Source organism: Macadamia integrifolia, unplaced genomic scaffold (genome assembly GCF_013358625.1).
Source record: "Macadamia integrifolia cultivar HAES 741 unplaced genomic scaffold, SCU_Mint_v3 scaffold_245A, whole genome shotgun sequence".
Taxonomy (NCBI): Eukaryota; Viridiplantae; Streptophyta; class Magnoliopsida; order Proteales; family Proteaceae; genus Macadamia; species Macadamia integrifolia.
In genome coordinates, this window is record NW_024870655.1 from 73,870 (window position 1) to 87,428 (window position 13,559).

Below are 13,559 nucleotides of genomic sequence, written 5' to 3' on the forward strand. Positions count from 1 at the left end.
CCTCCCCCCTCCCCCCTCCCCCCTCCTTTCTTTTTAACCCCTTGGGGGAGAAGGTGGGAGGAGACAAAGATGTAAAGTCATATGCCTGTATAATATGTATCATCAGAAATATCAGGACCACAAGAACTAGACTTGAAATAACAATTGGTTCCTTGAGATATACTTAATACAGAAATATGAACATATTCATCAACAAAAGATACAACAGACAGCAGGCAGACAGAGAAAGGGAACAAGGTAAGCAGTTCAGAGAAAAAAAATTAGATTTATTTATGAATCAGATGTTGATAGAAAGATATTTCTTCTCCCAAATTCTATATAAATATTTCTGCACAGCAACTTACCCCTTTACAAGTTCCACAAGTCTTGGGTACAACTGATCATCGCGCAAATGATTTATTTCTGCTACGGTTGAATCCAGGGACTGCATGTCAACAATGTACCTGGTATGCAAATGACTAACTGCTGCCTTTGTTTTTTCCAATGCTTCAGAATTTGTTCCCCGCTTCCTATGCTTATTCAGCAGATCAACCTTTCTTTGATACTCAAGTTTCATAAGCTCACCAGCCTGACCAGCATGGGTTGAAATTACAGTAAGCATCAGCACTAACTTATAACAAGAGACCAACCGCGGGGGGTGGGGGGGGGTTGGTGGGGGAGGAGACTGATTCCAAAACGTATCCAAACACTAATAATGCATGCAAATGAAAAGAAATATCAATAATGGGAATGGGGTTTGACACTCTCAGTATTGCCATGAACACAGAAATGATCATCTCAAAGGTAGAGGTGATCAAGATATTACATCTTCTCTTCATGGAAATATGAGAAATTTCATTGAGCGGTGCAAGACATATGAAGAGGCACCCTACTGAAGCATCAATGCGATGACTTAAAACTTAGAAAAAAGTAACCAGTTACAAGTTCCGGGTTATATACATTCACATGATACACATGAAAGAAACTCTGCATGGTTATAACAAGCAAATCAGGTGAAAGTGCGAAACCATTGAAAAAAAAAAAAAAAGACGGAAGGGTTGGGGGATAAATTTCTAAACAAAGATGAAGCCATATAAAGAGGTGACACACCTTCACTTCATCATAAAGCTTTTTTTCCCAAGCTAGCAACTTATCCAACACAGTGGCATGAGTTTCATGTTCTTCTGCATCAAAATCTACCTTTCTATCATCAGCATTGGGCAAACCCCTGAAGGACCTATTCCATGTAATTACACGCATAACCCTTGCAGAATGGTCAATGTGTCCTGAAAACATTATTAAGGTAAATTATATGTCAATTCGGAAGTAACACCACTCCTGTCACTGAATAGAAACATTGGTGATATGTATACAATATAACAATCAAAATACAGCATGTCGCTGAGGCCAAAGAAATGACCCTAATCAAATATAACTCTCCACCAATTGGATTTATGTGGGAGATTCTAATACATTTAAAAAGCATGTAGATCCCCAAATTTTTTTATTTTTTGGGTGGGGGGTGGTGGGGTGTTTAGACTTCAAACTACAATCATCATCACCAAGACATTGATGAACAATGCAATCGACATGTTCTACAATAGCATATAACGCAGCTTAGAATCTGTATTGAAAATACATGAGTTTAAAAGAAAGTAACTGAAAGGCAAAAAGGTACCTCGATTATCAGCAAAATTAGAGTGGAAATGCAAGCGATTAGCCTCGAGCATCTTAGATACTTCATGGGCACTCTTCATCGCCTCAAGGAAATGATCATCCAATTTATTCAGTATCTGCAACAAATTTACTTTTGAGGCAGACTTAACCATAGCCTCAACAGGGCCTGACGCAGCATCTTGCCAATGAACTGCCTGCTTTGACTTCTTCAAGGGCTGTGGCTTCACAGGTTCTGGCTCAACCGCTTCCTCCGCCATCTGAGGCTCAACGGTACCACCTTTACTTCCAACATCGTCATCAACGACCACATTCTCCTTCCTGTGATAGCGATCATCATAATCCTTGCTGCCACTTGCATCGTTTTGGGGTTTGGTTTCATTTGGGTAATCCAAGGACGGTCCGAGCATGCCAACGCCCGAGAAGAAGTAATCATAGGTACTGTTACTGGTCTCCGGTGGAAGAGGTGGGTCAGGGTTGGTCAAGGGGGTTGTGCGAGGTAAGGAAGGCGGTGGTTGGGGGGCCTCTGGCTCAGGAGGAGTCCTGGCACTTCCACGGCGGATAAGGTGGGAGTCGCCGCCGTCTTCGATCTCGGCTTCATCATCTTCTTCTTGGATGGGTTCGGCAGGTTTGGGTTCATACTTGGGGATGGAGAATTCGGGCATAGTTGCAGCGCGTTGCAGAGGTGGGGGGAAATTGGGAGGTGGAGGAGGAGCGGGAGGGAGGGGTGCGATTGGGGGTGGGGCAAGGAGGGGCTGGGAGAGGTGTGAGCCATGGACCTCCATCTGGCCGTAATCGCCGAGGGCTGCGCCAGTGTTTTTGAGGGATACTGTATAAAGGGAGTGGGCGGCGGCGAAGGCGTTGCGGGCGTTAACAGCATCTCGCATGTATTGCTTGCGCTCCTTGCATCGAGTCACAGCTTCTTCGTTCTCGATTGTTGATTGCGTGCAACCCATCGTTAGAGCTTCTGAAAATTGATAACGCTAATGATTTTTCGGGTCCGGAGGATCAGAGAGGGAAGAATTTAGCATTTAGAATTCAAAGGCTACGGTGGGTAAACTGTTGAGGGTTGTATTCACTATTCAGAACTGATCAAGGACCATCGGAAGTAGGGGAATTGAACTTGAAAACTAGAAATTGAAACTGAAACTGAAACCCACATGAGATGATGAACTCTCTCTCTCTCTCTCTCTCGTTGAGCAGTTGAATTGAACACGCACAGTGTACTCACCGCCTACCCAATTGGAGAGAAGAATTTTCCTTGCAGCCTCGAAACAGAGAAAAGCTCAGATTCAAAGTTGAGAGAGCTTTAAACGAAACAGAGGAAACATCCACGAAAGTGAGGATGGGGACTTGGAAGGGCAGAGAAAGAGGGAGGGACCCTCCAAAGACTGGCTACGGGTTGTCAACCTCCGTAGTGAATCATCACTGACTCAGCAATCGGAAGAAAGCTCCCAAATTTCCATGGTGCCGCAGGAATTAATCTTATAATAGAAGGATAAAACAACCCAACGACCCCATCAAAACGAAGAATATTAATTAAGACCTCTTTTTCAGTTTTATAGACTTTTGGAACTTCAAAGTGGGAACGAGTAACGGTTTTCCTTTGTAAATTGGATTTCAGTGCCCTACTGGGTTAAGTAGTAAAATTTCTCTTTTCTGTACGATTTTTATTTCTTTCTGTTTTTGCACAGTTTCCATTACGGCCATACTAGAAGACACAGAGTCGTCAAGAAAAGGACCCATGGAGAAGCTAAGATGAGAGCTCAAGAGGGACATACATCTTGAAAATTCAAGAAGGGAGCACTGCCAACCACTAGAGCAAGCACTCGGCGGCCCATGGTATCTTTCTACTTGGTTTAAATCATTTTGGGTTGAAAAGGAGGCGATTCACTGTATTTCTATGACATTTAAGGTCTTTTGGTATCATTTTTCCTTTTGATTTTTACCTATAAAACAAAAATAATTAATGAAAATTATTTTTCATCAAAATATATAAATGGTTGATAACTACTTAATAAAAATGGTTTTTTATGAGAAATATGATTTTTTGAAGAAATGAGTAAAGTGATGTTCCCTTTTAGAGCGGATCAGGTCCATGTACAAAAACGTATGAGAACGATCTTGGTCCGTGGATTTAGAATCAATTTTCTCTCTCTTCATGTAATAGATTTTAAAGCCACAGACCAAGGACGTACACGAATATTCTTGTACGTGAACCTGATCCGTTCACATTCTCTTTACCCATCTTACTTATAACTACTCTTTCTCTAGTTTGGAACTTTGGACTGAAGAAAATAGGAACTTGGATTTCTAATTATAAATTAAATGACTACTTTACCCCTTAATATTGGGACTTTAAAAACGTGCTTATTAAAATTCTGTGCAAAAATAATTGAAAATCAATTTTAACCAAAACACATACATGACTGTTAATCTCTTTTTTATTTTTATGTTTTATCATTTTTTTTTTAATAGAAACAAACTCCATATAAGCAACCAAACCCTTTAAAAAAAAAGAAAAAAAGCATACCAAAGAAGGTTTAAGTCTCTTTATTTTCAGTAGTAAAGTGAAATTTTATTCTCATAAAAAAATTATTGCAGGGATTTAGTACCAAGAAAAGTACTGGTTGTCACCCAAGTGAAATTAACCCAAGGTTATAGGTATCACCGGACACCGGTACTGACATGATACAGAATAGGCCGTGTCAAGCATAAATTAAAAAAAAAAAAATGGACCACTTTTTGGCTGATACAACTGATCCATATTGGCATCGTAACAGTATCAGTCTCCAGCGACACCAATATGTGTCAGCTGATATGACGATAAGATACCAATACTTAGAACCATGAATTAACCAGCTCTCAAATTAGGATTGGTAAATATCCACAAAAACCTCTTTTGGAACACATTGCTTGATCACACGCTAAGATAAAACATAACAAAAATCCAAAAGTGTACATAAATACAAGCTATTCATGTTGACATGATAGTTTCTTGGTCAGTTTGGAAGAGACATACTTTATCTGCCAAATCTCTACATCCTTTCCTCTCTCATACTCTCTCACATATTGTGGAATCTGTGCAAGATCAATGCGCTTGCCAACAAAACATGGCAATAATCCATCTTCAAGCTCCATGCACTCTGCATTATCAACTGCATATTATGTTGCAAGTCTAAAATTCAAAAAGGAAAATCAACATACAAGAGGCTCTGCCTATGTAGTTAAAGTGTGCATACCTCTCTCTTCCCTCAGATAGCTTAGGAAATGTGAATACCCATTTGCAACAACATCAAGATCATTGAAACTGAAGTTGTAGCGCTTTTCTAATGCTAGGTATAGCACCTGAAAACAGAACCCAAAATGAATTCTAGGTAGAGGATTACTTTTATCAAGAGAAGAGAATCAACACAAAAATGCCAAATACCCAATCCATTTAGGAACCATTCCTTTCACCCCACCTCAGAGATCTCTGCCAATAAAGCTGAACCAACCAGACCATCTTTTCTTTTTTCTTTTTACATTTTTTGGGGCAGGGGATTGGGTGGGGAGTGACCCCATCAGACAATCTTAACCATGCAAATATCCTGTTCCTATGTCGAGCAATAAAGGGAATAAAGTAAAGGTAACAGTAGAAACTCAAGAGACATTCTGTCATTAACTTTTGACTCAATTTTTCATATACAAATCTTGCTTGTGGTCGTATTGCAGGATGATTCCCTATTACCAATCTCCTAACTAGGCAATGGCAGAGAGCAAGCGTGAAGGACAACCTCTTCTTTTTCAGTACAAGTATTCATTTTGCAGGCCTATCATGTTGAATACTACCTTTTCAGAACCTTGTGACATTAATTTCTCTATAGTATTGAAAAGTGCGTCGGTCAGGTCATCACTGTAAACTACATCAGCAGCTAAGATCAATGAAGCTTCCTGAGCTACTTCAATTTCTGATGGGGTCCACATATATCTGTACATGGATGACAAAGTTAAACTAAATTTTTTTATCCAGCATGGAATTTTAGATGATAGATATATAGAAAGATAGAATGAAACTAGCACCGATTACGGAACTGGACAGAGGGACAGATTAAACTATGAACTGCAACAAAGAGTTCACCTGTTTCCAGAAGAAAAATTATCTTCCCCAACTGTTGGAGGCCATGACTTCTTCCAATCAAGTTCACGTACATAGACTGAAGTTTGATTATCACTAAACGTCTTGGAGCTGAGATGAACATTTGCAGTGCAGTTGTCAAGAATTTCAACACCATGATCTGGCATCAAATTACAGAGGATAGCATCGTTCTAGAAGTATTTTAGAAAAACAAAAATTCAACTTGAGCTAGCAATAAGAAAAGATTTTTAAACCATATATTCCTCACAATAGTGACAGCAATTGACCACGGGATAACAAAAGTATACAGAGGGAAAATTAAATATAATTTGATATAAAAGAGAAAAATGCAGTGAACTAAATGTAGTCTCTTGTTCTGCTAGGACACTTAAGAAGAAATAAAGATATAATAGAAGTTGAAAAAAGCAAAATATTTTGCATTACAAGACTTAAACAAAATTCAACGAAGATATCAGGGATCAGAGTTCCTGTACTTTCCAAAAGAATTAGCATCGAATTGGTATATGGAGCCTCTTTCCCATCAAAGCTGGCTATCATTAAAACACACTGTAAGATGAACAATGGCACAATTATGCATCAGAAGAAGATTCTCCGTGGTAGATGCTGCCAGTATGTTAGTACCTCTCTGATCACATATGAATAATGATTTACGTATATAATACAATACATTCAACCCAAGCATGTAAATTCTTTGAAATTATTTAAAAAAATTGTATTGCAACAATTTGCAGTACCATTTGTTAGTACTTGAGTTTTCAAAATTTGATCACCCGAGTCATACTGATTCCTGTATGTTTATTAATATTGAATTTTGCTTCATGTAGATAAAATCATATAATTCAGCAGAGCAATCGTTCCAACAGAAAAGACCTCTGAAACATTCCAATTTTTCTTTACACTTCCTATATCAAAGTTAAGCAGATTATAGAAGACATAGAAGGGAACAGAAAACATGAAAGAAATTGGATGAGATATTAGTTTAGCTTTTGCTATGTTCTTGATGAATTCTTTGTCCGAATAAAGATTTTGTCCTTCAAAACAACAGACGACATCTTAGCTGGAAATGGAACTAAGATTGGTTGTGGATCTTGGCCCTTTCATATCTTGACGTTAGAAGTCAGACTATAAAGGAAGGGCGGGAAGGAATCAAACGCAACGCACCAAACAAGCATTGAAGATAGGATTGATAGCGATTTGCGTGGCAGCTTCTATCTTTTGTTGTTCTTGGTTGTTTCTTCTGAGTTGTTCTCCATTGTGTGTTTTCCTTCTTCAGCTTCAATGAAGTAAGAACTTAAAAAAAAAAAACCCATGCCTTTCTGTTACTTTTGTTTTGTTATTTTCTCAATTTTCTTCTCTGGATTTTTGCATTCAATAATGTAGTAGGCAATGTTGGGCAGTCAAGAAGCGTAACATAGCAGAGCGTAGCAGAGATGAGGATGTTGAGATCACGGTTTAAAGTATCTCTGATACCGTTACGATACCCTCTAATTTGAATCTTAAATTTAGCCGACTGATAGGGCGACCAATACCGATACTTTAATCCTTGCTCTTTATCATATCTTCCTACTTCACGATCGTATCTCCCCTATCCTTAAGGAAGTACGGGTCCAGGTCCCCCATAGATGTAAAGGGCCCTCTTTTGTGCCTTAGCATATCTCCGATATGATAGGATACCTTCCGATATGCATCTTAAATTTAGCCGACCAATACGGCGTCAGGCTAAATGTGTGGAAAAATAGGAGAAATGGAGTTAGGAATGACCCGGTTAGAGCTCATTTGGGAGTAACCCCGATTCAAGACGAGCTCCGTGAATGTCATTTAAGGTGGTATGGCCATGTTCAGTGGAGACCAAAGGATCCCCTAGTAAGAATTGACCAGATCCATATGGAAGGAGCAAAAAAAGGTAGAAGCAAGCCTAAAATGACCATAGGAGAGTGTTGTAAGAACAGACATGCAAAGGCTAGGTCTTAACTCTAGTATGACCTCAAATAGAACTGTTTGAGGGCAAAGATCTATGTTGCCGACTGCTTGTAGGTGGGATGTTCCTGTGGTGTTGCTTTGTTTCTTTCTTTTTCTTCCCCTTCTTTTCTTTTTCCCCTTTTATTTCTTCATGTTTTCTCTTATTTTACCATTTCATAGATCCATGTAGCCGAGCCCATTTAGTTGGTTTATCATTCATGGGCGTTGATAAGATCCTTCCATTTAGAGGACCTTAGGATGGCATAGCCTTAAAGTTAATGGCGAGGTTCAAACGAGGAAAGGCTTGTGGTGGATACCTGGGCACCCAGAAAAGGCTAAGTTGTTGTTATTGTTATTGTATTATCACACAAACATTCCCAGGAATCAGAATCTTCATCCTGAATATACAATAGTAAGAAATAGAATAACATCAAGATGACATTAAGTGTATAAATTCTAAATCATAACGTACCAGTGATGAAAACAGTCTTGGCAACACGTGCTAACAATATACCAACCAACCCTGAAAAGACAGGGAAATAAATGCTGCTCAATTTTTATTTTGAGATTCAATACTTCCAAATTCTGGAAACAAGGTAGAAATTTTAGGCAGAGATGCACTTGCATTTACTAGGCCCAGTTGCAACAGTTGAAAAGGAACTGTGTAAGAGCTGTGAAGATCTAGCTAATTGTCAAGAATTTGAGGATTCTAATGACTTAAATCTCTGTTGGAATTAAGAGGAGATGATACTTGGGAGAATTGGATGAAGATACTTTATCAGTTTAAGTCTACAAAATAGTAAGAAATCATTGATGTTTCTATTTCTACATAAAATTAAAGCAAAAGAATTTAACTTCTTGTGAAGTATATATTTTATCTGCTTTATTATTCTTAAATAGCTGGTAATATTTCAAAGATCGATACCTAACATATTCATTACCAATGATTAACCATATGTGACCCTTATCAAAACCTGAAATGTACCAACTGAGACACCAAAATCCAAGTCAGCTGAGACACCCAAATCCAAGTCAGCGGAGACACCCTACCTTCAATAGCTCTCAATCACAACTGAGTGAAGGCATGCGCACTATATACAATTTAATCAGTCTAGAATACATAGATTTTAGTTTTACATATTACTCAATAGATTTTAGTTTTGCATATTACAAACTAAACATAGTAACACACTCAGTTAAATCGGTACCATTAAGGCATTAACTAAGTACCTGTTCCAGCACCAAGCTCTAACGAAACAATTCCATCAAAGTCTGATGACGTAAACACCCTATGCAGCACGAAATCAGCTAATGCCAACTCAGCCCTCCATAACTAAAAGGAGAAAGATAAAACGTGATGACATTTGAATCAGAAAAGATTTAGAAAAGAAACACTTATTCCAAAAAGAAGGATATCAGGAGAAGCCACGTACTACCTGCAATCCAACATTGGGAATTGATGATGTGATATTATGCTGGATAATCACTCCAGAACTATTGTTAGATGGTTCTGCATGTGTAAATATAAAAATAGGGAAAAGGTAACATTACAGTCCTTCCTACAAGATGGAAGCATAAAATCTAGAACCATATTCTAAATCATAATTTTTTCTTTCCCTTTTTTTTTTTTTCAAACTAATTATGAATTTATAATTTGATTAGGGCATAGCCAAATAAAACGATAATGGTGCAGAGAAGTAGGCTTTATATATATCTTTACTGCAGTATTCACCCCATAACTTCTGCAGCTTACATAGCATCCATCTCATTCATTTCAAATTCAGCACTATCAAAATAAATCCATGAAGCATTGGGGAAGCAGCATATTGAAGTCAAGGCAAGTGCCCATCCCTTCAAAATTCCAAATTTCAAGCGTAAAAGAACACAATGAGCAAAGACTTTCCAGTCATGTTGAAGTATCCAATTCCCAATAAATTGACATACTATGCAAAGTGAATTAAGTTACCAAACATACAGGGCAGATAGAGAATGTATGTATTTAATTGCTGCAATAGGAATAGCATTGTAATCGATTTCATTACACATATAGGAGATGGGTGTGTGGCAAATGGAGAATTTCAGACAAGAAATAGGATAGAGAATCTCGATTAGAACTTACTGCTTCGTCGTGGTAGAACAAGATCACCGTCTCCATCAAAACTAATCTCTGGGCATGTCGGAGCTCCTTCGAATTCAACAAGATCAGCGCCACTATGCCACTTGGTACCTAGCCCACAATCATTCAAGAAATTACAAGAACTATTATCATCGATCGCATAGAAGAGGAAGCGGAAATCGGTGTGTCGTGCTATTTTTAACCTAGAGGGATTGGGAAGGTGAAGCAGGATATATAGGGCCCTGACGAACAAGGAGGACAGCCCAAGTGAACCTCGCTCATCACATGATCCTCGCAATCGCCAATGTTAATAAGTGGCGTCGATGGGTTTTCAGTTTCTTCTTCTTCTGGTGATGAAGATGATGGGATTGATGCTGGCAATTTTGCTTCTTCGTACTCCATGGAGCCACTCCATAGAAACAAAGGCGCATACCAGTTCAAATTTCAGGAAGAAAATAAAAGAACAGAATTTCATCCTGGGCCAAACCCAACCGAATCTTTATTGGTTTGATTTTGGGTTGGTAGAAACCAAACCGGACCGATCGAATGCATCGATCAAACCTACTAAAAACTTGGGTCAACCGAAAAAAAAACCAGAAAATTTCCCTTGTTTCCTTATGTATATGCAAAGCCGGACTGGATCATATTCGATGATAGCCTAATTACAAATTGAAACTTTTAAACCATAGTTTTTCAAGCTGGCCTCCTAGTCATAGACTGAATCAGATTGAACCCTCATCTCCAGATCTTGATTCTGCCATGTGGTGAACTTGAGATCTCCTGGTGAGTATGGGATTTTTACAAACCACAACTCACCAATTGTGCTTGGCAATTATTATTTTTCTTTTTTCATGAAACTTTAATATTGTGGACAAGTAGACCTTAGGTGGACCTTAGATCCCTTTCTTACATGTCAAAGTTTCAGTTCAATAGGAGATGACCACGGTAAAATGTAAATATTAAAAAATGAACTAGATTTATTGGTGAACCTAGTCCGTATATGGTTGGACAACTTGTTCTATCATTTGACATATCATATGATGATAAAATTTTATGGACAAGTAAACATTAAGATATGCTCACACGATTTTGTGGGCAAATATACCCCAAGATTACTTACTTGCATGTTTGAGTTTCAGCTTAGGAGGAGGTTGCCATTTGACAAAATAAATAGTTGAGAAACTTGGGAAGATGGTGCATGCATGGGCCTTACATAGGATATGCAACTACATGGAACCAAAGGGTTGAATTTGAGGTTGAAATTTGACACATCAAATGAAACCATTTTATAAATATCCAACTGTGAGGATTTTCATATTATCCTATCACATAAGGTATATCCACCCATTAAACCATTTCATGGACAACTGAAAATACAATTATTTGTGAGCATATATAGGAGGTTATTTGATTAAATTCGAGGTCAAAATTTCCAAATGGATAATCTAGACCGCTCCATAGATATCTAACAATTAAAGTTCTAGATCACCCGCCAGAGATACCCATGGCACGTCGGTATGAAGTGTTTAGTTCTTGAAGATTGTACGGACTGAGAGCTAATACAGAAGAGGATACTATAGCAGAGAGTGGTTAGACAAAGCCCTTATTTAATTGACTTCTATGCTATCTTTTGTCTGAGCTTAGTTTAATTTAATCAACCCATAACAGAAAACGAAGTTTCTTCTTTTTGAATTCATCGAAACCCAATAAGATACGTCTTTATCCATGTCGACAAACACTCTCAGGGAAGCAATTTTTGGCTTGCTTCAATGCAGCGAAACCAGGTTACGAGGTCCCCCAGCCCCATGACATCTTTAGCACCACCCCACCACAAAGAAGCTTTAAAATAATACAGAAAAGAAAGCTTAGATTCAATAGAGGGCACCCTCACATGACATGCTTCTTCACACATAAGAGATCTCAAAGCTCTTAGCATTCTCCCACCACTTACATTCTCACAAAGTAACTAAAAACGAATCATGCCCTGGTGCTCCTGACTGCAGCAACAAAGAGAGTGAGACACAGAGACGAGGGTGAGTGAGAGAGAGAGAGAGAGAGAGAGACCTTTGGACCTTTGGACCTTTGCACCTTTTCGTTACGCGTGACTTGGATTGACGAGCATGACCCAAGCCACAGAAACCGAGACTCCGTTTTTTTTTTTCAATAGAGAGACCATCCTCTGTTTCTCTCCATCTCCCTTTCAGGGCTATTCACAGAAAATAGTGAAATAGAGCTCAATAACAGATCACCATGAAGGAGATGTGCGAGGGGAACCGGATGAAGATGACGATGAGCAGTTCTTTGTGTCTGAACCACTACCTGAAGTCCCAATTGATCGTGCGTCCCTAAGAGAAACAGAACACGCCTCAGCAGGGAGCTTCTTCATTGGAGACAGGGGAGGAGTCATGGACAGCGATTTGGAACTAGAACCATCATCATCATCATTGCCGCTCATCTCCAAACGGGAAGGTGAAGTTTCAGGCGTTTCGAAGGGAGTTTCAACTCCAACTCTGTTCACCCTGCAAGCATCGTTGTCGTAAATGGGGTTCGAGATGTAAACAAAATGCTCCCCTGCACCACCACCACCACCATTACCTTCTGCTGCTGCTTGTTTCGGTCGAGGCGAAGCCAACGATTTGATTGAAAGAGACGGCGACGACGCTGTGAACAGTCCAATGCGTTGTGGAGTACTGATGATTTCTCCTTCAACTTGGTGAAGGCCCGACTCTAGAACTGGGAACTTCTTAAAATTTTCTCCCTTCTCTTCTTCTGCCACTTCTTTTCCAATGAAGGCAGGGAAGAGGAACCTTCTTGGAGCATTAAGAACCCCTTGTGCATAGATACTATTGAGAGGTGGAGGAACCGATGAGGTTTCTTGCTGTAAGGATTGATGAGTTGAAGTTGAAGTTGCGTTGATGGTGGTGGTGATTCGAAGCCGTCTTCTGCGTAGCAGAAGAGAGCAATACAGTTCTGCTAACAACACCAGCACCAATGCTAACACTATGGCTAAGCTCACCACCATGGCCAGCGTTACCCCCATTACCATCTTTGATGTGCTCTTCATCTCTCTCTATACTCTCTCTGTATGTATCTACTCTACTTTTAATGGTATACTTGGAGTGACAGTTAAAAAGGGCGGGGATTGGGGGAAGGTAGGGTAAGACTTAGAAGGTGATTTGGCGGGAAAGAGTCCTGTGGCCATTGAGGGAATCTTTGGGAGGGCACGTAGACAAAAAAGGGAAAAGTATTTGGGAAGCGTGTAACGGACTGTCAAGTGTCAACGTCAAATTGGAATCCACGTAAAGACCACAGCCTCTGGATTGTTTACACGTGTTATATGAACTACCTCATATTCCAATCCAACGGTTGACAGCTCAGTTGAAGGTACTCCCGTTACGAAGCAGTGGCTAAAAGTGGACTCTTTATTCTGACATGTGCGTTGAGAGTTCTGAGTCTTCTGACCTGAGTGAAGCAGAGAGGCTTTTACGAATATTTATAAAGCTCCTTTTCAGGGCATAAATTGTCTCCGCTTGTAATCGCTGTTCTGAAGAAGCTGACATCCATTTAACTCTGTTGAATTGCAGATTTCATTTTTGCAATTCCTTTTTCTCAATCTTATGTAATTACAAATTCACAAATCACAATGCCATTAGGCATAGACAACCATCACCACATCAAATCTCATTTTGTAAA

The 13,559-nt window shown here is 39.3% G+C and overlaps 3 protein-coding genes across 8 annotated transcripts in view; all 3 read right to left on the reverse strand.

Annotated features, from left to right (window-relative positions):
• Nucleotides 1-3,183, reverse strand: part of LOC122071524 (protein ROLLING AND ERECT LEAF 2-like) — a 4,878-nt gene extending 1,695 nt beyond the window's left edge. Inside the window, exons 1-3 of the mRNA XM_042635895.1 lie at nt 1,658-3,183; nt 1,090-1,265; nt 345-568 (exon numbers count right to left, since the gene is read on the reverse strand). Coding sequence (XP_042491829.1) covers nt 345-568; nt 1,090-1,265; nt 1,658-2,609 — 1,352 coding nt within the window. The 5' untranslated portion in view covers nt 2,610-3,183. The remainder of the gene's footprint in view (nt 1-344; nt 569-1,089; nt 1,266-1,657) is intronic.
• Nucleotides 3,184-4,553: 1,370 nt separating this feature from the next.
• Nucleotides 4,554-10,326, reverse strand: LOC122071510 (methyltransferase-like protein 22). 6 transcript variants are annotated; one of them, XM_042635872.1, is made up of 9 exons: nt 10,070-10,325; nt 9,870-9,977; nt 9,184-9,260; nt 8,981-9,083; nt 8,223-8,273; nt 5,774-5,930; nt 5,485-5,623; nt 4,896-5,001; nt 4,554-4,811 (listed from the first exon to the last, which is right to left on the reverse strand). In XM_042635872.1, the coding sequence occupies exons 1-9, from the start codon at nt 10,266-10,268 to the stop codon at nt 4,627-4,629; spliced, it is 1,125 nt and encodes a 374-aa protein (XP_042491806.1). In that variant the 5' UTR covers nt 10,269-10,325; the 3' UTR covers nt 4,554-4,626. The 6 variants fall into 6 exon arrangements, with proteins under 6 accessions (XP_042491806.1, XP_042491807.1, XP_042491808.1 ...); XM_042635873.1 differs by having other exon boundaries at nt 9,187-9,260; nt 10,070-10,324; XM_042635874.1 differs by having other exon boundaries at nt 4,554-4,799; nt 10,070-10,323.
• Nucleotides 10,327-11,706: 1,380 nt separating this feature from the next.
• LOC122071509 lies at nt 11,707-13,040 on the reverse strand. Its single transcript, XM_042635871.1, has one exon. It carries the CDS (start codon nt 12,928-12,930, stop codon nt 12,112-12,114), a length of 819 nt encoding a protein of 272 aa, XP_042491805.1. The 5' UTR covers nt 12,931-13,040; the 3' UTR covers nt 11,707-12,111.
• Between the last annotated feature and the right edge of the window lie 519 nt (nt 13,041-13,559).